The sequence below is a fragment of the Mustelus asterias genome, chromosome 5 (assembly GCF_964213995.1).
Source record: "Mustelus asterias chromosome 5, sMusAst1.hap1.1, whole genome shotgun sequence".
Taxonomy (NCBI): Eukaryota; Metazoa; Chordata; class Chondrichthyes; order Carcharhiniformes; family Triakidae; genus Mustelus; species Mustelus asterias.
This window is the reverse complement of record NC_135805.1, coordinates 86323635-86346440: the sequence shown is the minus strand read 5'-3', so window position 1 is coordinate 86346440 and position 22806 is coordinate 86323635. Positions and strand designations below refer to the sequence as shown.

General features: G+C 40.6%; 1 protein-coding gene across 4 annotated transcripts in view; it reads right to left on the bottom strand.

The window, feature by feature from the left end:
- The window catches only part of cad (carbamoyl-phosphate synthetase 2, aspartate transcarbamylase, and dihydroorotase), a 107747-nt gene that overhangs the window by 5197 nt on the left and 79744 nt on the right, over nucleotides 1-22806 (bottom strand). For 2 of the 4 annotated variants that reach the window (XM_078212959.1, XM_078212962.1), the window contains 9 exons: nucleotides 19262-19345; nucleotides 17272-17425; nucleotides 15681-15728; nucleotides 13111-13271; nucleotides 10309-10383; nucleotides 5614-5826; nucleotides 2510-2635; nucleotides 1652-1807; nucleotides 1319-1420 (listed from right to left, as the gene is read on the bottom strand). In XM_078212959.1, the coding sequence (XP_078069085.1) occupies nucleotides 1319-1420; nucleotides 1652-1807; nucleotides 2510-2635; nucleotides 5614-5826; nucleotides 10309-10383; nucleotides 13111-13271; nucleotides 15681-15728; nucleotides 17272-17425; nucleotides 19262-19345 (1119 nt within the window). The remainder of the gene's footprint in view (nucleotides 1-1318; nucleotides 1421-1651; nucleotides 1808-2509; nucleotides 2636-5613; nucleotides 5827-10308; nucleotides 10384-13110; nucleotides 13272-15680; nucleotides 15729-17271; nucleotides 17426-19261; nucleotides 19346-22806) is intronic. The other 2 variants (XM_078212960.1, XM_078212961.1) reach the window with 2 other exon arrangements.

Genomic DNA, 22806 nt, shown 5'->3' with positions numbered 1-22806 from the left:
AGCGTGCTGTACCATTAGTGATCCTAGTAATTTTTTTTTCTGGTGATAGTGATTGTTTTAAGTTCCTCCCTCTCTTTTGGTCCTTGATTTTTCACTACTCTTGGTTTGCTTTTTGCGTTTTCTACCATAAAGACAAATCCAAATACTTGTTCAAAATCTCTTCCATTTTCTTGTTTCCAATTATTAATTCCCAGTTTCATCCTCCAAGGGCACATTTACTTTGGCTACTCTCTTCCTTTTCATATATTTGTATGAGTCCTTATTGTCTGGTTTTATTTTTCTTGCTAGTTTACTCACATATTCTAACTTGTCCCCATATTCCTTCTAGTCATCCTTAGCTGGTTTCTAAACTTTTGTCAATCTTCTGCCCCATCAGTGAACTTCACAGAATTGTAGACATTTTCTTTCAATTTAATAAGATCCTTAACGTCCTTAGTTAGTCATGAATGGTGCATAATTATTGTAGTCTTTCTTTCTCAGTGGAACAATTTTTGTTGAATGTTTTTAAATATCCTTAAATGTCCGCCATTGCTCATCTTTTGTCTTACCCTTTAACCTATCTTTCCAGTCCACTGTAGCCAACTTTGTCTTCATACCTTCATAATTGCCTTCATTTAAGACAGTAGTTTTAGAGCCAAGTTTCTCACCCTCAAACTAAATGTGAAATTCTATCCTATGATCACAGGTTGTTTTGTAGCACAGTGGATAGTGTGCTCGTCTTGGAGCCAGAGCTTTGGAATCATTCCCCCGAGGACTTGATGGCCAAGGAAGGTGTATTCATAATCTAGTCAAACAGGTTGAATATCAAAGCTGCATAAACTTCTCTAATAAGCCTATGGCAGGCAGGGAGAGCAGGCGAGTCTCCTGATCAACAGAATCTGCAGAAGGAAATGGCAAAACTTTGCAGTACCTAATCAAGCACACCCAAAGACCAACACATGGAAGTTCATGGGTGCCAATATCCTCTTAGGGCATGGTACTTGAAGAGAGAGACAGAGAGATCATGACATGTTCACTCTTGCTGACAGGGTCGTTACTTTGTGATCACTAATTAATCCCATCGCATTACACTTTACCAGGCCTAAAATAGCCTGTTCCCCAGTTGGTTCAAGAATGTATTGTTCAAAGTAATTATCCCAAATTCGCTCTATGAACTCAACCTCAAGGCTACCATTGCCAATTATATGGGGTTTTAAATAGATAAATTGGTTCTAAAAGCAGAAAAATTAAATGCATGCGGAATTCTACTTTCGAATTTCAAAGAGGGCATGAGTGGAGAAAGTCATTTGATTCTATTTCATATACATTGAATCATTACCGCTTCGTATTCTTCCTCGGAGGCAAATCTTTCCTTCTGAATCCTAGTCATGTATAACACATCAGTATCTGGCAAAGCATCTTCCAGACTATCAAATTCTTCCTGTGTATGCAAAAGTGTATGAATATGTAGATTGGAAAGCAAACAGCAACACTGTGCTTTAAGACATTTTCAATCAAAACTAAGGTATTGATGTTTTCTCAATTATAGGGATAAAAACCCAGTTCTCAGAACATGCTTACAGGATACAGAACACGGATTTATTAAACACTACTATTTCTTAAAGTCAGTAACTCCCAAAATTAAACTCAGGTTTGTGTCCATATTGCTCACCTGCTTGATTCCTCTGGATGCCAGAAAATGTATGATATTTTGGGGCATTCGAAGGTTTCTGGGAGTAACATATCGGAGATTAACACGGTATAATGTGAGAAGGTAGGCCAGTGAATGTACTGTTCGTCCATGTTTCAGGTCTCCAACCATTGTGATCTATTACACAAAATTGCATTTGGTAAAAATAATTGTTACATCAAGAAGTTGATCTTAAATCTTTAAGTACTTTAAATGTAGTCGCAGACTGATATCATTTACCCATATGTCAAGTTCAATCACTCCTTATTAAAGTGTGCTCTGATAAGATCCAGTGACAATATAAACATAGCACATTCACTAAAACCTTCTAATATTGGATTATTGATAAAACAAATGCCTGCAAGATAAAGTAGACAGCTGGAGATTCTTAATGCAACATGTGCACATTACATTGAAATCAATTAACAGTAACTATTTATAATGCTGGATAATATGGTAACACTATGTTCAAAGGTTTCCAGGGCTTTTATCAATGGAATCATTAAACTATAACTTGACAAAGTAACGGCATCTTTGTCTACTTGCAGTTCATCATGCATTGGATTTGTACCAAAAAAAATAAGACGACTGCATGTTGGTTTCACATTAACGTACCAGTAGTCACAGACATCTGGAATAAGTTTAATACAAGACAATTTAGCAATATCAAGATAAAAGATCAGGCTGCAAATAGTACAAACAAACAGTGCTACCCATAATCTATGTTCCAAAGTATGTGAACTGGATTGAAGGAGGTTGAAATAAATCTAGTTCTTACTCAGGCCTGGACACTGATTTCTGGCATAATGTAATTACACATACACAACAAAATCATCTTACAGTCATTCCATTCACAGTCCCCAGCTCCTCCCGAATGGTGAAAATGTCAAGCAAAGCCTGAGTTGGGTGCTCACCGACACCATCTCCCGCATTAATAATAGGTTTTCGGCAATGTTTCGCAGCAAGCTGAAAGAAACAGGTGCACAGAAGTTCTTAACTATTGAAGTTGGAGTTTATATGAAGTCAAAAATATGCACAAGCACAAATACAGAAAGCAACACGTCCAGGATCTGAATCAATGCAGGTTAGTCTGAAGTCACATACCCAAAATAATTTTATTCAGAGTTTTCTGAAATAGGAGTCAAATCAATCTTTGTGCATAAGTGTTTCTTACAAACTAAGATACTTCAAAAAATAGAACACTAAAAAATAAATTTGAACGTAAAACTTTTTCCTTCACTGAATCCCTTAGAGCTCTCTTATCCATCCACCTTGATTGCCAGACATCTTTACTTAAATTCTTGGTAACTGTGCAGTAAATTAGACTCCGCTCTTCACCAATTCTCTACCATTGCAGCTATACCATGATGCAGCTATATAAGACCCTCGTCAGACCCCACTTGGAGTACTGTGCTCAGTTCTGGTCGCCTCATTACAGGAAGGATGTGGAAATGATTGAAAGGGTGCAGAGGAGATTTACAAGGATGTTGCCTGGATTGAGTGGCATGCCTTATGAGGATAGGCTGAGGGAGCTCGGTCTTTTCTCCTTGGAGAGACGTAGGATGAGAGGAGACCTAATAGAGGTATATAAGATGTTGAGAGGCGTAGATCGGGTGGACTCTCAGAGGTGTTTTCCCAGGGTGGAAATGGCTGCTACGAGAGGACACAGGTTTAAGGTGCTGGGGGGTAGGTACAGGGGAAATGTTAGGGGGAAGTTTTTCACACAGAGGGTCGGCTGCTGTCAGTGGTGGTGGAGGCAAACTCAGTCGGGTCTTTTAAGAGACTCCTGGATGAGTACATGGGACTTAATAGGATGGAGGGTTATAGGTAGGCCTAGAAGGTAGGGATATGTTCAGCATAACTTGTGGGGCCGAAGGGCCTGTTTGTGCTGTAGTTTTTCTATGTTTCTATTATATTTACACCATCAGCACTTAATTGCTCCATTAATTTTGCCTATCCTGCTGTTAGGATCTCTGTGGAGACCATTTCTGTTAACTTGTAAAAAAAATTGAACTTCCAGTTGAAAGCATGACATGACAAGATTTCACATTTTAAAGACTTTTACTGTAACAGACTAAAAGCATTATTGATTAAACACTACTTTTGTAGGAAACTTATCTTTAAGCTACATAACAGGACTTGCCCCTTCTACTTTTAATACAATCATAAAACCCACTTCACAGGTATACTGCACACTGTCTCCAAGTATTCATTAATTTTTCCTGGATTCAGTCCAAGGTGACTCTTGGCTCCTGAGTGTTTACTTTTGTTCTTTTCTTTTTTTTCTATTCATTCATGGGACATGGGCGTCGCTGGGTGGGCAGGATTTATTGCCCATCCCTAGTTGCCCCTGTTCAGAAGGCAGTTGAGAGTCAACCATCTTGCTGTGACTCTGGAGTCACATGTAGGCCAGACCAGGTGAGGATGGCAGATTGGGCAGCAGCATCTGTAATTCCACCACTAAGAGAGAAATGGAAAGCAGTGGCGGTGAAGGTAGATTGGCGGGAGGGGGGGGGGGGGGGGGGGAAGAGACATACTGTTTATCGTATGACACTGTGTTTACAAATGTGAGGCAATGCATTTTGGAAGGTCTAATACAGATAGGAAATATACAGTAAATAGCAGAACCCTTAAGAGTACTGATAGGCAAAGGGATCTGGGTGTACAGGTATACAGGCCACTGAAAATGGCAATGCAGGTGGAGAAGGGAGTCAAGAAGGCATACAGCATGCTTGCCTTCATCGGCTGGGGTATTGAATTTAAAAGTTGACAAGTCATGTTGCAGCTTTATAGAACCTTAGTTAGGCCGCACTTGGAATATAGTGTTCAATTCTGGTCGCCACACTACCAGAAGGATGTGGAGGCTTTGGAGAGGGTACAGAAAAGATTTACCAGGATGTTGCCTGGTATGGAGGGCATTAGCTATGAGGAGGGGTTGGAGAAACTTGGTTTGTTCTCACTGGAGCGACGGAGGTTGAGGGGAGACCTGACAGTAGTCTACAAGATTATGAGAGACATGGACAAAGTGGATAGTCAGAAGCTTTTGCCAGGGTGGAGGAGTCAATTACTAGGGGACATAGGTTTAAGGTGTGATTCTTTACACAGAGAGTAGTGGGTGCCTGGAATTTGTTGCCGGGGGAGGTAGTGGAAGCGGATCCGGTAGTGACTTTTAAGGGGCGTCTTGACAAGTACATGAATAGGATGGGAATAGAGGGATATGGTCCCCGGAAGGGTAGGGGGTTTTAGTTAAGTCGGGCAGCATGGTCGGTGCAGGCTTGGAAGGCCGAAGGACCTGTTCTTATGCTGTAATTTTCTTTGTTCTTTAACTCACTGTCATTTCTCTTCCAGGAATGCCTACCCTGAAAAAGTACTGCTCTTCTCTCCGACAGGATTTCCGTATGTCTCTCCCTCCCCTTTCCACCTTCATTGCTTTCCATTTCTCTCTTAGTGTTAGAATTACAGATGCTGCCAGACCTGCTGAGATTTTCCAGCATTTTCTCTTTTGGTTTCAGATTCCAGCATCCGCAGTAATTTGCTTTTATAAGGGCGGCAGATTTCCTTCTCTAAAGGATATTAGTGAACCAGGTGGGTTTTTGATGAAAATCAATGATAGTTTCATGGTCACCATTACTGACGTGAGCTTTCAATTCCAGATTTATTCCTTAAATTTAAATTCTACCAGCTGCCATAGTGGGGATTTGAACCCATGTCACTGGAGTGTTAACTGAGTCCCTGGATTATTAGTCCAGTGACATTATCACTATGTCACCAACCCCCACACATATGAGAAACTAATGCTCATGTTTTCTCTTCATTTTTACAAATGTAACCACAACAGAAAAAGATACATATTTGAAGACGCAATTTTCTGCAGATGAAGAAGCCCACAAAATTAAACTATCATTCAAGTAATATTTTTGTACGCTGCAAATTGAAAGACATACCTCAACTGCACCTGGCTGAGGATGGCGAAGAACCAATACATCCACATAGCAACTCATTGTCTGTACCGAGTCCAACAGAGACTCCCCTTTCTGTACAGATGAAGTGGCTTCTGCAAAATGAATAATTGTACCCCCAAGCCGCTGCATGGCAGCAGCAAATGAACTACTAGTTCTTGTGCTGACCTCGTAAAACATGGAAGCCATAACTTTCCCCTGTGATGAGAAAACAGACATTAGGCTAGACTTCAAATTGCTGCTTTGGCATCTTATTTTGATGCCTTTAAATGATTTAAATGTTAGGACATCAAAAACAGTTTCCATGATTTGCATAGTGCATACAAGCACAAAGAACAATGACTACTTTACCGGCTTTGCACAACTTCATCACACAACTGTTCCCTGTCTAGAAGACAACCTGGAGTTTCCTTTATTACAGCATTGTTGACAGCCCATTACAAAAGAGAATGTAAAGTCTGGATAAAATGTGTGGGCAACAGAACTTAGTTACCAGTCTCACTCCACTTTTCACACTTGTTCCCTACAACCAGGGGGCTCTCAACGAGTTGGGGCTCCCATAAGTATCTCTCATGTAATGGAGGATGTCCCAAAGTACTTTACATTGAGGAAAGAGCATGGATGTTGAGGAAGGGAAAGGTTTGCATTGTGCTGCAATACTAGGGGTAGTACTTTGTGCACATGTGCAACTGCTGTGTCAGAGAAATCATTTTAACAGTCAAGTCTTTGTAATAGCAAAAATCATAACTGAAGTTTCTTAATGTTTGTTTCAACACCTTTCTTTAAGTGTTCAGAATTTGACCGATTCTAATAAACTTTATTTTGGAGTTTTAATTATGATGGAGAGTTTCCACAATGAAAGAGGTTAGGGCTTGCAAATTATTAAATAAATCAATACTTCAGTCCAAAGATGTGCGGGTTAGGTTGATTGGCCAGGTTAAAAAATTGCCCCTTAGAGTCCTGGGATGTGTAGGTTAGAGGGATTAGCGGGTAAAATATGTGGGGGTAGGGCCTGGGTGGGATTGTGGTCGGTGCAGACTCGATGGGCCGAATGGCCTCCTTCTGCACTGTAGGGTTTCTATGATTTCTTTTCAAATAGGGTGGCATGGTGGGTAGCACTGCTGCCTCACAGCACCAGGGACCCAGGTTCGATTCCCAGCTTGGGTAACAGTCTGTGTGCAGTTTGCACGTTCTCCCCGTGTCCATGTGGGTTTCCTCCGGGTGCTCCGGTTTCCTGCCACAGTCCAAAAATGTGTGGGTTAGGTGCATTGGCCATGCTGAATTGCCCCTTTGTGTCAGGGAGAATCAAGATGCAGTTACCTGCTTTGAAATAATAACTGCAGCAGACATGAACCAATGGAATTGCTCTGGAATACACAACTAGCAATGTACTTCAAAGGCTCCTACCAAACAGGCAAAGGGGAAAAGAGACAATGATGTACCGGACACAAGCAGATTGAAGCTGGAGAATGCACATCTGTAACAGGACTGGAGTATGAGGAGCTAGTGAAACTTGGAGAGATGGGAGTTAAGAATGAATAGGTGTTTATGAGCAGTTTGCGCTGATTTAAATGAATTGAAACATGTCAAAGGCTGAATCATAGAAACATACAAAATAGGAACAGAAGGAGGCCATCCGACCCTTCAAACCTGCTCTGCCATTCATCATCCAACTCCGTAATCAGTTCCCACTTTCTTCCCATATCTTCTGATCTCTTGAGCCCCCAAGAGCTATATCCAACTCCTTCTTGAAAACATAAGTGTTTTGGCCTCAACTGCTTTCTGTGGTAGGTACAGTGGTTAGCGCTGCTGCCCCACAGCACCAGGGACCTGGGTTCAATTCCAGCCTTGGATGATTGTGTGGAGTTTGCACATCCTCCCTGAGTCTGCGTGGATTTCCTCCGGATGCTCCGGTTTCCTCTCAGTCCAAAGATGTGTAGGTTAGGTTGATTGGCCATGCTAAATTGCCCTTCGTGTCAGGGGGACTAACAGGATAAATGGGGTTACGGGGATAGACCCTGGGTGGGATTATTGTTGGTGCAGGCTCGATGGGCTGAATGGCCTCCTTCTGCACTGCAGGGATTCTTTGATTCTATGAGCTCACCAGTCTCGAGGTGAAGAAATTTTTCCTCATCTCAGTCCAAAATGGTTTACCCCATATCCTTAGACTGTGACCCCTGTTTCTATACTCCGCGGCCATTGGGAACTTTTTTCCTGCATCTACCTTGTCTAGTCCTGTTAGAATTTTATAGATTCCTAAGAGACCCCATCCCCCACCCCACCCATATTCTTCTAAATTCCAACAAATATAATCCTAATCGACTCAATCTCTCCTCATATATTCGTCCCGCTATCCCAGGAATCAGTCTGGTAAACCTTCTCTGCACTCACTCGATAGCAAGAACATCCTTCTTCAGATAAAGAGACCAAAACTACACACAATATTCCAGGTGTTGTCTCACCAAGGCCCTGTGTAACTGCAGAAAGACATGTCTGCTCCTGTATGCGAATCCTCTTGTTATAGAGGCCAACATACTATTTGCCTTCTTTACTGCATCTGCATGTTTACTTTCAGCAACTGGTGTACAAGGACATGATGTGGAGATGCCGGCGTTGGACTGGGGTAAACACAATAAGAAATTTAACAACACCAGGTTAAAGTCCAACAGGTTTATTTAGTAGCAAAAGCCACACAAGCTTTCGGAGCTCCAAGCCCCTTCTTCAGGTGAAGAAATCTCACCTGAAGAAGGGGCTTGGGGCTCCGAAAGCTTGTGTGGCTTTTACTACCAAATAAACCTGTTGGACTTTAACCTGGTGTATTCGCCTCTCCCAATCGACAGCCATTCAGTTATCATCTACCTTCCTGTTTTTGCTACCTAAGTGGATAACCTCATTTATCCACTTTATACTGCATCTACCAGGCATTTGCCCACTTAGTCAACTTCTCCAAATCACACTGAAGCATCTTTGCCCCCTCCTCACAGTTCATCCTCCCACTCAGTTTGTGTGTCATCTGCAAATTTGGAGATAATATATTTAGTTCCCTCATCTAAAATATTAATATATATTGTGTGAATAGCTGGAGTCCCAGCACTGATACCTGCAGTACCCCACTAGTCACTGCCTGCCACTTGGAAAAATACCCATTTATCCCTACTCTTTTGTTTCCTGTCTGCCAACCAGTTTTCTATCTAGCTCAATTCATTACCTCCAATCCCATGCACTTTAATTTTACAAGCTAATCTCTTATGTAGGATCTTGTCAAAAGCCTTCTGAAAGTCCAAATAAACTACATCCATTAGCTCCCCCTCATCAACTCTACTAGTTACATCCTCGAAGAATTCCAATAGATTTTCCAACATATCTCTTTCATAAATCCATGCTGTCTCTGTCCAATCCTGCCACTGTTTTCCAAGTGCTCTGCTATTAAATCTTTTTTAATGGACTCGGGCATTTTCCACATTATCGACGTCAGGCTAACTGGTCTATCATTTTTAACATTACTTGTCCCGTTCCCATTATTTTTCACTGTGGCCCTGTTTGTTTCTGGTCTTTAATTTCTCTGCCTACCACTTTTCTTATCCACTTTCTGTCTTTTTGTTCTTGTCCTTGATTCTCCCTCCTCTGACGCTTTGTATAGACTCCGATCCCCTGCCATTTTAGTTTAAATCCTTCGCAACCACTCTAGCAAATACTCCCCCGAGGACATCAGTCCTGGTCTTGCCCAGATACAACCTGTCCAGTTTGTACTGGTCCCACGTCCCACTTGCACCATCTCTTCAGCCATGTATCCATCTGATATCTCCTGCTTTTTCTGCTCTGACTAGCACACTCTGGTAATAGTCTGGAGATCACTACCTTTGAGGTCCTACATTTTAATTTACTTCATAATTCCTTATATTCTGCTTTTAGAACTTTATCCTTTTTTTAAAATCCTCTGTTAGAGGTTTCTGCTTGGAGACTATCAGGAAGTCAAGCCTAGAACTAATCAAGGCCCAACTTAGAGTTGGAGCAGAGATGCATGAAGGAAGAAAGCTGCCTTTTTAAGGAGTAGATTTTATTTATTCACGGGATATGCGTGCTGCTGGCTGGGCCCATCTCTAATTACTCTTCAACCAAGTGTTGCTAGACCATTTCAGAGGGGCAGTTAAGAGTCAACTACATTGCTGTGGGTCTCCACTTGCATGTGGAGAGGACATGAGTGAACTAAATGGATTTTTAATGACAAACAGTGGTTTCAGGTCATCATTAAACTTTTAATTGCAGCTTCTATTGGATTCATATTTCACGATCTGCTGTGGTGGGATGTGGGCAAAGAGGTTCAGCAGTATGGTGAGCTGCCCAAAAAGCCTTGGGATCAGAGAGGCAGACAGATAGAGTCACATGTTGTCAGCACACATGTGGAAGCTACACTCCGTCTTCTGAAAGGTATCAGTAATAGGTAGCGTGCAAACTGTGAAGTGAGTGAGTCAAGGATGATCCCAGTGATACATCAGAAGACAGCCAATCTTGGATAGGCACATCTTGAACAACTGTAAAGTCACTTTAGAGGAATCACTGAGAAAAATTACAAATATATGTATTTTTCAAAAAAATCACTGGATATCTAAAGCACATTTTAAAAACACCCACTCTCCGGAATAAATGTCACATTTATTTAAAATGATTATTTAAACAAACCTTTAGAATGTCCAAGCTCCGATCTTTTTGCACTGTTAAGCGTAGATTATGAGCAATATTGAACAAATGGGACAACTACAGACAAAGAATAAAAGACAAGAAATGCTGTTAGAAATTCCATGTACCACAAATAAATTCTTACCTCACACAGACTGAATGTACACATTAGCAATCAACATTAATTACATTTTACCTGAATTCTCTTCAGAATGCAACTTTCAATACAGATCAGGGAAACAAACTAGCTTTAGAACTCTATTATTATGTACAAATTAATATGACGAAAGAGTTGCAGGACTAACACTTTTAGCTTCTCTTAATAGTACGGAAGTACCCAGGTAACCGCAATGTTCTGACATTCTGATTGTAGTTAGTCTAAGTCATTAACAGAGACCAAATGTTACATGTACCATAAAAGTCTTCGCTCAAATTCCTCTCTGTATACATTTTAAACAACTTATTGTACAAATGAAATTATATGTTAATACTTTCAAAGAACTATCTTCTGGTGTCCGCCCAAATCCTCAAAGATAAAACCCCAAGTTTATTTTAAGATTTGTTTTGGGATGAGTGTTGCGGGCAAGGTCACCAGTTACTGCCCAATTCTATTTGCGTCTGAGGAGTCAATGGTGAGCTGCCTTTTTCAACCACTCCGCCCGGAATAGATCACTGCACCACTGCAGAGGGCATTTAAGGGTCAACCACATTGCTGTAGATCTGGAGTCGTGTCGGCCAGACCAGGTAAGGTTGGCACATTTTTCCCTGGAAGGACATTAGTGAACCAGGGTTATTACAACAATCCGTAATTTCATTATAATTAATGGGACTTAAATCTGGAATCAAATGCATTAATTGAATTTAAATTCCCCCAGCTGTCGTGGTGGGATTTGAAATTATGTCCACAGAGGGTTAAACTCAGTTTCTGGATTACTAGTCAAGTAACATTACCATAATGTTATTACCCCATTTCGGAGTTCTCAACTCAATTCTTTATCTCTGAAGATGAGAGATATTATTTAATGTAGGCAATGGCATAGTGGTTTTGTCACTGGACTAGTAATCCACAGACCCAGGGTATTGCTGTGGGAACCCAGGTTTGAATCCCACAACTGCGGATTTTGAAATTTGAAACTGAAATTTGAATTCAATAAATATCTGGAATTAAAAGACTAAATGATAACCATGAAACCATTGTTGTAAAAATCCATCTAGCAAACTAATGTCCTTTAGGGAAGGAAATTCTTACCTGATCTGACCTGCATGTGGCCCCAGATCCACAGCAATGTGGTTGACTGTTAATGGCTTCAGTTCAAGGGCAATAATTGCTGGCCACATCCCATAAATATATATTTTTAAAAGTTTGACGCATTTTCTCATTTGTCACTCAGCTGTAAAATTAGCCGTTTAAGAGATCCACCACCAACCACGTTATCAGAGTAACTAGAGATGACCAAAACGTGGTCTACACTGCAAAAACGTAAAAGTCAAGAAACCATTCATTATTTTTATTTTCTCAAGCAAGAAATTGATTAAATTTACTCATTCTTTGGTTGCAAATCAAGTTCCCCATTTAAAGCTTTCAATAATACAGAAAATGGAGACTCTGGTTCTACACAGGTGTAGTGGTCCTTAAATCAGCTGAGACAGCGATGAAAGCATATCTGTTGACGTGTAAACACAGGCGGACACTAGCGCTGATGTACCATCCATAACCAGTACCTGAAGATTGGACATAGCGATTAACAGCAATGTGAAACACAACATCTTCCACTGCTTAAATGCCTGACAATTCAAATAGGTCCTAAAGTGAATATTTGAATTGATGGAGGAAGATTGAACTGCAGTACATAATTTCTTATGTCTATTTGAACGTAATTTGGACAAAAAAATGGGTGTCTTACTTCCATTCACAAGAGTGAATGGAGTACTATCCAAAAAACCAGCAGTTATTCTGTACTACTCGTCAGACCAGAACTTGTTCTACTTTTAAATCACTTGCAAACAAATCAAGTGGCAGCATTGTTCTTCTAAGATCACTTTTCAGCATTGAAGATATGCTCAATGAACAATATTTGAAAGCTACAAATACGTATTACCGGATATTATGTAATGTGGAAATGTGTTATAAATAACACTAAAAGCATCTTTCACTGAAAATGAGACATTACTTTAAGTTACAGTACAGATACAACACAATTAGTCAACTTGCTGTAAATACTGCATTGAGAACTGGGATACCAATGTCCTCTTTCGTAAAGTGTGAGTTTCAGAAAATTTAAAATGAAAACAATGTTCATACCTAGACAATTCATTCTTTGCTGGGTTTCCTGACTTATTTGTAAACTAATAATATTTAACTTTTTGAAATAAAGTAGGAGGAAAAAAAGGAAAGCTGGGCTACGTAAAACAGTTCTTACAAAGGTTTTGTTTGCACGGTTACGCATGGCAAAATCATCAAGCATTAGTAGCTGTCTGGTCTTTGCTAAACTGTTAAATAAATAAGACAGTTGAGAAATCACTTGATGACTTTATCAAATTATCTAGAAATTTGGTATGGCGCAGAATTTATTTTCTCCCACAAGCAGAACCCACTGTCTGCTTTGTGTGATAAGCAGTGCCAAGTGGATTTTGGTTAAATGCTTGGAGGCAACATAATTTGCAGGGAATTAATACAGCAATATCAGTCCTTCCTCAAGGTCCTTGTCAATTAGAAACTGGTTTCTGTCAATCAATGATCCATTTCACTAGACAGCTCAGCCTGAGAACAGAAAGCAGATTAAGAGCAATGAAAATAGTGATTACCTGGTCCTTAGTGAACTGTCTGACTGACAGTATGTGCTGTCCCACAAAAGAATGTAACAAAGGAGAGTAAGGGTGAGGGACGACTTGTGCTGCAAGATTCTGTGGTGACAGAAGCCTCGAGACTGGAGGAGGATGTATATAACTGTCCTGATTAATGGTATCTTTGGCACATTAAAGACAAATAAAGTGTTAAGATGTCATTCTAGCATCATTTCAAATGACTGGCTTTATGCCATCAAGCAAACATTCAGCCGTTCACCTAACCCCTCACTGTTGTTGGATGTTACTTTAAATATATCAACTGAAAACTTATCAGCTTCAAATATAATCCATTCAATGGGTAGAATCCCGCCGGCTGGGCTTTCCTGTCCCGCCAAAGTCAATGGACGTTTGAATGGTTCGTTGCATTTTACGGCCCCATCCCCACCCCAACAGGGCTGTAAAACTTCACCCATTGAATGTGACGAGAGACACGACTTTCACTTTGGAGTTTAAAAATACAGAGTCTCTTCAAACCAATTATACAAATTGCTGCGATCAGGTTCATAGCCAATAGGTTAATGTGCTGCTGCTGCTATCAGACCATAAGACGTTGAAAACATTATTCCGTTACAGATGCCACCATGCAATTCACCACACAGGCTCTGTCTATGCTTCATTCCCACCATCTATTAATAATTGAATACAGGAGTTGGGACATCTTGTTGAAGTTGTACAAGACATTGGTAAGGCCACACTTGGAATACTGTGTGCAATTCTGGTCACCCTATTATAGAAAGGATATTATTAAACTGGAAAGAGTGCAGAAAAGATTTACTAGGATGCTACCGGGACTTGATGGATTGAGTTATAAGGAGAGGCTGAATAGACTGGGACTTTTTTCTCTGGAGCGTAGGAGGCTGAGGGGTGACCTTATAGAGGTCTATAAAATAATGAGGGGCATAGACAAGGTAGATAGTCAATATCTTTTCCCAAAGGTAAGGGAGTCTAAAACCAGAGGGCACAGGTTTAAGGTGAGAGGGGAGAGATACAAAAGTGTCCAGAGGGGCAATTTTTTCACACAGAGGGTGGTGAGTGTCTGGAACAAGCTGCCAGAGGTAGAAGTAGAGGCGAGTACAATTTTATGTTTTAAAAAGCATCTAGATAGTTACATGGGTACGCTGGGTATAGAGGGATGTGGGCCAAATGTGGGCAACTGGGATTAGCTTAGGGGTTTTAAAAAAAAAGGGCGGCATGGACAAGTTGGGCCGAAGGGCCTGTTTCCATGCTGTAAATCTCTATGACTACACAGCTTAGTATGCTGTACTTCACCCTGATTCAGGAAGGCATTGAAAACCGCTGGCTCCAGTCTGTTTCCTATAGATTCTTCTCCCTTTTCAGATTCAAAACCTTTTGGGAGAAGTGGCTTCTCCTCAACTCTGTTTTAAATTTGCTACCCCTTACCCTAAGACTATGACCTCTTGTCCCCATAAGAGGAAGCATCCACTCCACGTCTACTTTATCCATACCTTTTATCATCTTGTATACCTCAATTTGATACCTCAAAAACCTCAACTTTCTTGAAATCTATTACATTTCTAACTGTTCTGATGAGGGATCACAGACGTTAACTCGGTTTCCCTCTCCACAGATGCTCCCTGACATGCTGAGCATTCCAGAATTTTCTGTTTTTATCTCTGAAAACCTGTTGTTTGATTTATTGAGTTGCAATATGTTTGTGGATAAAAATCAATCATAAACCCTCAACATACAAATGTAAACTAAATTAGAATAGTAATCTGGGTCACCAGCTCAGTCTACAGCACATCACTAACACCCTAAAATAAACAGTAACATTTATTACAACTGCAGAATTATTCAAATTTTATCAATCCTATTTCTATAATGTCTCAATGCTATGCAGTCTGACGACATGCAGACACTTAGGAGTGTTAGAATCAGCACAGTTTATGAAGTAGACTCAGTACTTTTCTCCAATATACTTACAAAGTTGAACAGAAACTTAAAAAAAAAAATCAGGACAGGAACCCAACATATTTTTTAAGAGGTCAATTATAGAATCCCTACAGTGCAGAAGGAGGCCATTCGGCCCATCGAGTCTGCACCGACCACAATCCCACCCAGGCTCTATCCCGACAACCCCATGCATTTACCCTAGCCAGTCCCCTTGACATTAAGCGGTAATTTAGCATGGCCAATCCACCTAACCCGCACATCTTTGGGACTGTGGGAGGAAACCGGAGCACCCGGAGGAAACCCACGCAGACATGGGGAGAATGTGCAAACTCCACACATTGTTGGTATTGAAGAACAGAGTTAATATTTCACGTCTGTGACCTTTCATCAGACCTAAACATTAACTCTGTATCTTTCTCTGTAGATGAGACCAGATCTGCTGCGTATTTGCAGGATTTTTTGTGTTCTTATTTCAGATTTCCGCATCCAGTTTTTTTACTTCTGTTTTTGAATTATCAGACAACCAAATCAGTTTAAACAGATTACAAAAATGATCAATTCCAACATCTGAACATTCCTAAGTTGAATTTTATATCAGAAACTGCAATTCACACCTTGTTCGATGAATTTCTTGACTGGTTTTTCCTTGTATTCTCCTTCAGCTGTTTAAATCAAAGCATGCAGAAGCAGCAAAAGTCAGTCAACAATTGAATGAAGCAATCCAGATCAGAACAGTCAAGCATGCTCTGCAATATAACACACTTCTTTCCATGTGCTGACCAGAGGGAATTAGGTAATATATTTAGATGACAGCATGGCATGATCACAAGCATCCATGAGACCCACAATTAACACAAGAATGCATTCTTTAATGCCAGTATTGCAGAAAAACGTGGATCCTCATGGAAGTTTGTGTTCAGTAAGTGACCATCAATAAGGCAAAGTTTCCACTATTCAATGGATTTTTAGCCAAGGAAATATTGAAGCAACTGTATTTTCATGTGTTTGTAGTACAAGGAGTCAGCCTTTTTAAAAAAAAAGTGGTTTGATGCATCATTTAACAGAGCATGACTGACAAGATTTGAGACACAATTGTGCAGCTGGCAGAATCAAGACCATTTGAGGTGACTGGACTTTTACAATTTGAGAAATCACATTAAAATGATTACTTATGCAAGCAATGAGTCCAAGATTCAAAGCTGCAGATTAAGAGCAAGGCTAAAGTGTTAGCTGACGAGTAATGTTTCTGCTCCAACAATTGGATTTCATTCCTAGAATCAGGATTTTTTTTAAAGACCATAATTTGAGACTTTTATAATTTAGTAGGCATTTTTAAAAAATAAATTTATTTAACAAAGGAGCTCAAAAATTGTGAGATTCCTAACTATGTACTGAGAACATTAATGGTCCATGAATACTGCCACTGTACTAACCATGATTACTGCATGACAAATTATTCAGTTAAAGTAGGAAAATCATTTATCAGAAGTCTAGTCTTTTTGCTGGTACTACCCACCTGATCAGTCAGTCTGTTAAAAAAAAAACACAAGTTCACACAAGACAAACATTTGAAAAACTACCAAAATGGTGCTGAGTTACAAACTGACTCGCAGACGGCCTTCAATCAAACTCATCATGCAACAACACGGAAACCAGTTGGGAACTCAAATGGCAATACTAGCAGGGACAGTGCATAAAACCTACATTCACTGTATAAACCTACATTCTATAGATTTGTTAGGTGACATGCTCAGAACTTAATGGAATTCTTGTTCAGATCTGCATAAGTCAGACCATTCTGTTTGCATGCTATATTTTTTTTAAACTATGGGGGTGATGGTTAAAATGATAACTAGCAAACAATGTAGTGAAATGTGTTATTTAAAAATAGGCCACATGACTGATGATCAATTTGTATTTTTTTTTATAAATAGGCTAAATTTGTGATGCAACTTGGGTGAACACACATTAGCTGGGAAAATGAACATAAACACAGCAGCAAATATGGAAATAACGACAGAATAAATATGGAAATAGATGTATAAATTTAGGAACAATTTATTTTCATTATCATTCAGCCCAGAAAAGCTAAAAAATTTTTTTACCAGGCCATCTAGTAATCTTAGAGGCCAATGTAACATGTGAATGCAAGTTGAACTACAGAAGACCATGTTAAATCACACCTAAAGACAAAAGGAAAAGTACCATTTGGAAGTCCAGGGTCAGAAGAGCGATGAATTCTTGGAGGAAGATGGAACCTGGGATCCACAGCAGGAGCACAAGTTGCCAACCTGCGAGGGCTTGCTGCTCTAGTTCGGACTGTTTCAGCTTGACTCGGATGTTTTGAATGCTCTGGGGTCTTAAAAATAAGTGTGGCATGAGGATGTAGATTATTAGATAATTAATTACCTATCAGGCAAATTAACTAAAAATTAGAAGTCTCAATAAGACAATTTTGAAAATCATTGAGAAACAACGTTTCTGATGTTTAAGTACTGTAAAGATTACAGCATGTTACAAAATCATACCAAATACTTCAGCACAGAACTGAGGGAGTGTTACACTGCCAAATGTAAAAATGTCAAACTTTAGATGAAGACACTAAACAGAGGCTCTTGGTGCTTGCCCACAGAATCTTAAAGACCCTGCAATAGAAATTGAAGACGAGAGAGTTCTGTTGTCCTGATCATCTCCTCTGGTACCTTCCCTTCCTTTGTGCTCTTCATTTGATTTCATTCCTCACTTATCCTTTCAAGCCTGCATTCAGAACTGGTACACCAGCCCTCAAGTCTCTCACCTTCTTTCCTCCCACCTTTCCTAAATCTGTCTCCACGTAAAGTTTCCGATTCATATTTATGGCCAGCCCCTTGACACTCATCTTACATTGCCTCTCTACTCCCATAATCCCGACAGTCAACAGGGCCATCTCGTGACCATTTCTGAGATAGCAGACAGCAAACAGCTCCGTTCCAATCCCACATCCTTTGTAGATTCTATCCTCCCCACTCAAAACAAAATACAATGGGGAGTGGGGTCATATCTGGCAGATGTCGTCTTATGTAGATAGATGCAGCATCGTGCATTTGGGTGGGTCTAACATTTGGTACAGAACTGAAGTCTGCTGAGGAAAAGGAACTAAATATTGTACCTGCAGAATCTTAGACCACAAGACTAGTGTGAACTTATTGCAAAGCTGATCAGAGTGCTCGGGTGTATAGGGAGGACAATTCAGCATAAGTATCTCTGTACAAGGCGGAGGGAGGTCTCATCTCGAATGATACGTTCAGTTTTGGTTTCCTCACATGGTGGGAATTCAAGCTCTGGAAAGGTTCTGGGGAGAGCCATCAGAATTACCCGCAGTGTAAAAGCCCTCAATTATGATAGGCTTAGAGAACAGCCTCTTTTCACACCATAAACACAAAGCCTCAGGGAGATTTAATTTTAGCGCTTAAAATTGTGTTTGTGGACAGACTCTGTAATCTAAACGAGCAAGGAAAATTAAGGGTTATGAGTTATACAAATATAGGAGTCCATTTGCTGTCATAAAGAAGGGGTTCCCTTTAACAGTTTCAGCACTTGGACTGCCTCACACCAGTCTGTTCCATTACAGATTTGCAGCTACTGTTCAAAAAAATGCAGACAACTTCCATACTGGGGTTACTATCACTGCTAGTGAAAGGTAGATAGGATGTTAAGTACGCACTTATTACTCTAACATTGTTTAGATAGCTCTAGAGGGCTGGGAGGAAATTTGAAGATTCCTGTGCTCCCACCTCCACCCCCTCAAAAGAAAGCTTGAATTCAGCTCTGACTTTTGCCACGTTTTGTGCCTTCCAGATCTTTCTCCCCTTTTCAGGAGATTGCATGACTACAAATCAGGGGGTGTACTGGGAGTCATCACTTACTGTTACATTAACTGTTTACAAGCAGTTTGACGGACCTGTCTTTTTATCTATTTGTATGAAATGTAGGCTATCGGAACACCACAAAGAGTTCAGACAGATGCTGTCTGCTGATTGACAGTAATTACCGCCTTGCATTGACCAATAGCTGTCCACTGAGAAGGACCTAACACAAGGCATTAGTCGGGGACGCACCCATAAATGGCGACATCTTAAAACTTGATCACACTTTATTTTAATAAACCACAGAAATGAGTTTATCAAAACAGTTTGCACTGGTATTGAAAGCTTACTTTTACTGTAGTTAATGGTGGCGGCAATGGGACACCCAAAGGCCAGGCCCTCACATCTTGTCCATAACCCGGGGGAACTAATACCTGTAATTACAAATTAGAATCAAGTACGTTTACAATGGAAATTTGTTCCAGAACCAAAATATACTTACAAAAAAATACAAGATAAACAATAAAATGCAAAATGTTTAGAAATAGGTTCTTAACTGTATTAAAATATCACAACAACCAAGAAGGTTTTTGTTCTTCTTAATTTTGATTCTAACTAAAGAGGAGATAATCCAAAACACTTTTTTTGGTAACGGTACAAAGCCATGCTTTATTTAAAAAAAACTATTTCATGAATTTACTGGTTGGAAATCACTGATTAAATTTTAAAAACCCTAAAGCTACATTCCGGTGATCTGAATCATCTGGGTTGGGACCATGAATTAGATTTAATCGAGAGAGTGAGACAGCATGAAAGATAGGTCAGATAACAAGTCAGCTAACTCATTTTGTGTTTGAGAAATTGTTTTCATCAGAAGCGACAAGAAATGTAAAGACCCACGTGGGCATTGATCTCTCTCGTGAACCATCTTGCAAGCTCGAACCCTGTCTATTTGACTATTCACGTGCTGCAGACAGATGTTTAAATGAGCAGCTGTTGGTTCCAGGAGAATAAACACATTGGCCACCTACATCTTTAAACTGTCTTGATACCAAAACAAGGACAATCAAGCACAGCTTGAATCCACCCAAGTCATCAACCTATGAGAACCATATCACTTTAATCTTTATCATTTCACCCATTCTCCCACTCTGATTTATGTGTTGGACTCAGAATTGGCAAGCATGTCCTTTAAAAAATGACACTGTTGCGGTCAAATCAGGAGTGGGAAAAGAGAGGACCCATTCCACTTCTCCTCACCTGTCTTCACAGAATCGCAGAATTGTTGCAGTGCAGGAGGCAGCTATTTGGCCCATTGTGTCTTCACCAACTCTCTGAATAAGTAATTCACCAAGTACCATTCTCCTGCCTTCCCTTGTAACCCCACACATTCTTCCTTTTCAGATAACTTCCGAATTCCCTTTTGAATTGAACCTGCCTTCACCACACTGAGGCAGTGCCTTCCAGATCTTAACCACTCGCTGCCTGCAAAGGTTTTGCCTCGTATCATTTTTGCATCTTTTATCATTACAGAACCTCACCCCACCCCCCAAAGGAAAAAGTCCTAACTAGTCAGCACGGATTCGTAAAGGGCAAGTTGTGCCTCACAAATTTGATAGAATTTTTTGAGGAGGTAACTAAGTGTGTTGATGAAGGTAGGGCAGTTGATGTCATATACATGGATTTTAGTAAGGCGTTTGATAAGGTCCCCCATGGTCTGCTTATGATGAAAGTGAGGAGGTGTGGGATAGAGGGAAAGTTGGCCGATTGGATAGGTAACTGGCTGTCTGATCAAAGACAGAGGGTGGTGGTGGATGGAAAATTTTCGGATTGGTGACCGGTTGCTAGCGGAGTGCCACAGGGATCAGTGCTTGGTCCTCTGCTCTTTGTGATTTTTATTAATGACTTAGAGGAGGGGGCTGAAGGGTGGATCAGTAAATTTGCTGATGACACCAAGATTGGAGGAGTAGTGGATGAGGTGGAGGGCTGTTGTAGGCTGCAAAGAGACATAGATAGGATGCAAAGCTGGGCTGAAAAATGGCAAATGGAGTTTAACCCTGATAAATGGGAGGTGATTCATTTTGGTAGGACTAATTTAAATGTGGATTATAGGGTCAAAGGTAGGGTTCTGAAGACTGTGGAGGAACAGAGAGATCTTGGGGTCCATATCCACAGATCTCTAAAGGTTGCCAGTCAAGTGGATAGAGCTGTGAAGAAGGCCTATAGTGTGTTAGCTTTTATTAACGGGGGTTGGAGTTTAAGAGCTGTGGGGTTATGCTGCAACTGTACAGGACCTTGGTGAGACCACATTTGGAATATTGTGTGCAGTTCTGGTCACCTCACTATAAGAAGGATGTGGAAGCGCTGGAAAGAGTGCAGAGGAGATTTACCAGGATGCTGCCTGGTTTGGAGGGTAGGTCTTATGAGGAAAGGTTGAGGGAGCTGGGGCTGTTCTCTCTGGAGCGGAGAAGGCTGAGGGGAGACTTAATAGAGGTTTATAAAATGATGAAGGGGATAGATAGAGTGAACGTTCAAAGACTATTTCCTCGGGTGGATGGAGCTATTACAAGGGGGCATAACTATAGGGTTCGTGGTGGGAGATATAGGAAGGATATCAGAGGTAGGTTCTTTACGCAGAGAGTGGTTGGGGTGTGGAATGGACTACCTGCAGTGATAGTGGAGTCAGACACTTTAGGAACATTTAAGCGGTTATTGGATAGGCACATGGAGCACACCAGGATGATAGGGAGTGGGATAGCTTGATCTTGATTTCAGATAAAGCTCAGCACAACATTGTGGGCCGAAGGGCCTGTTCTGTGCTGTACTGTTTTCTATGTTCTATGTTCTCCAATCTGTCTCCATAACTGAAGTTCCTCATCTCTGGAGCCGTTCTCTTGAACTCACGCCAATGGCTTCACATCCTTCTCAGTGTGGTACCCGGAATGAAATACAATACTCTAGCTAAGATTGATGTAATGTTCCATGTAAGTTCAACATCACCACCTTGTTCTTTTACTCTATGCCCCTACTGAGAAAGCCTAGCATACTATATGCTTTGTTAATCACTCCCTAAACCCATCCTGGCATCTGACTGTCTTCTACAGATTATATATGTTACTATCATGAAATCAGTCACACTAACCCTTCTTCACCCAAAGCTGAATAGAATGCAACTGGTGCATGACCTCACTCCAACCCCAGTTCTGAAAATAGGTGCCCCAAGATATTGCCTTTGGTCCTTTAACTCTGGCTTCTGCCTCATTCTCCCTTCCTTCTTTTGTCCATCATCAGAGGCAGATGACTCAGCTGGTCTGGTCCTATTATTTGAAATTTCCTGTCGAAGCCACTCGTACATCAGCCGGCCTTCAGAAGCTTTCTGGTCACCGGCTCTTGATTTGATCTATATATAGACATCTGGTTTATTGTTATGGGTTTAAAGAATACTTTAAAAGGAATATGGTTAATTGAAATAATTGACTGCCACTGCAATCCACTGAGTTTCAGCTGGCATCATCGTCAGATAAGTTTCTTAGGGGGAAATTCTTATTTTTATTCAAAATCCTTTGATTTTGCTATCCTGTTGGAGTTCCCAGCTAAAACCTCATAGTTGTTAGTTCCACCATACTTCTCCAAAATAGATGATTCCAGTAGCGTTGCTGACCTTCCAATATTTCATCCAAGTGGCCAGTATTCACACATGATTAAATAGCCAGTGGCAGTAGGCAACTTACAGCAAGGACAATTTTGCCCTGAGCTAAGATCCACCTACAACATTTTCCTTGCAGCAGTGAAATGGATGGCAGCTGGTCTGATTCTTCAACCTCCCAAGGCAGGAGTGTTGCTTCCCATTGAAGCTCTCTTATCAATGATGCTTTGCTCTTCTCATTACCACCTT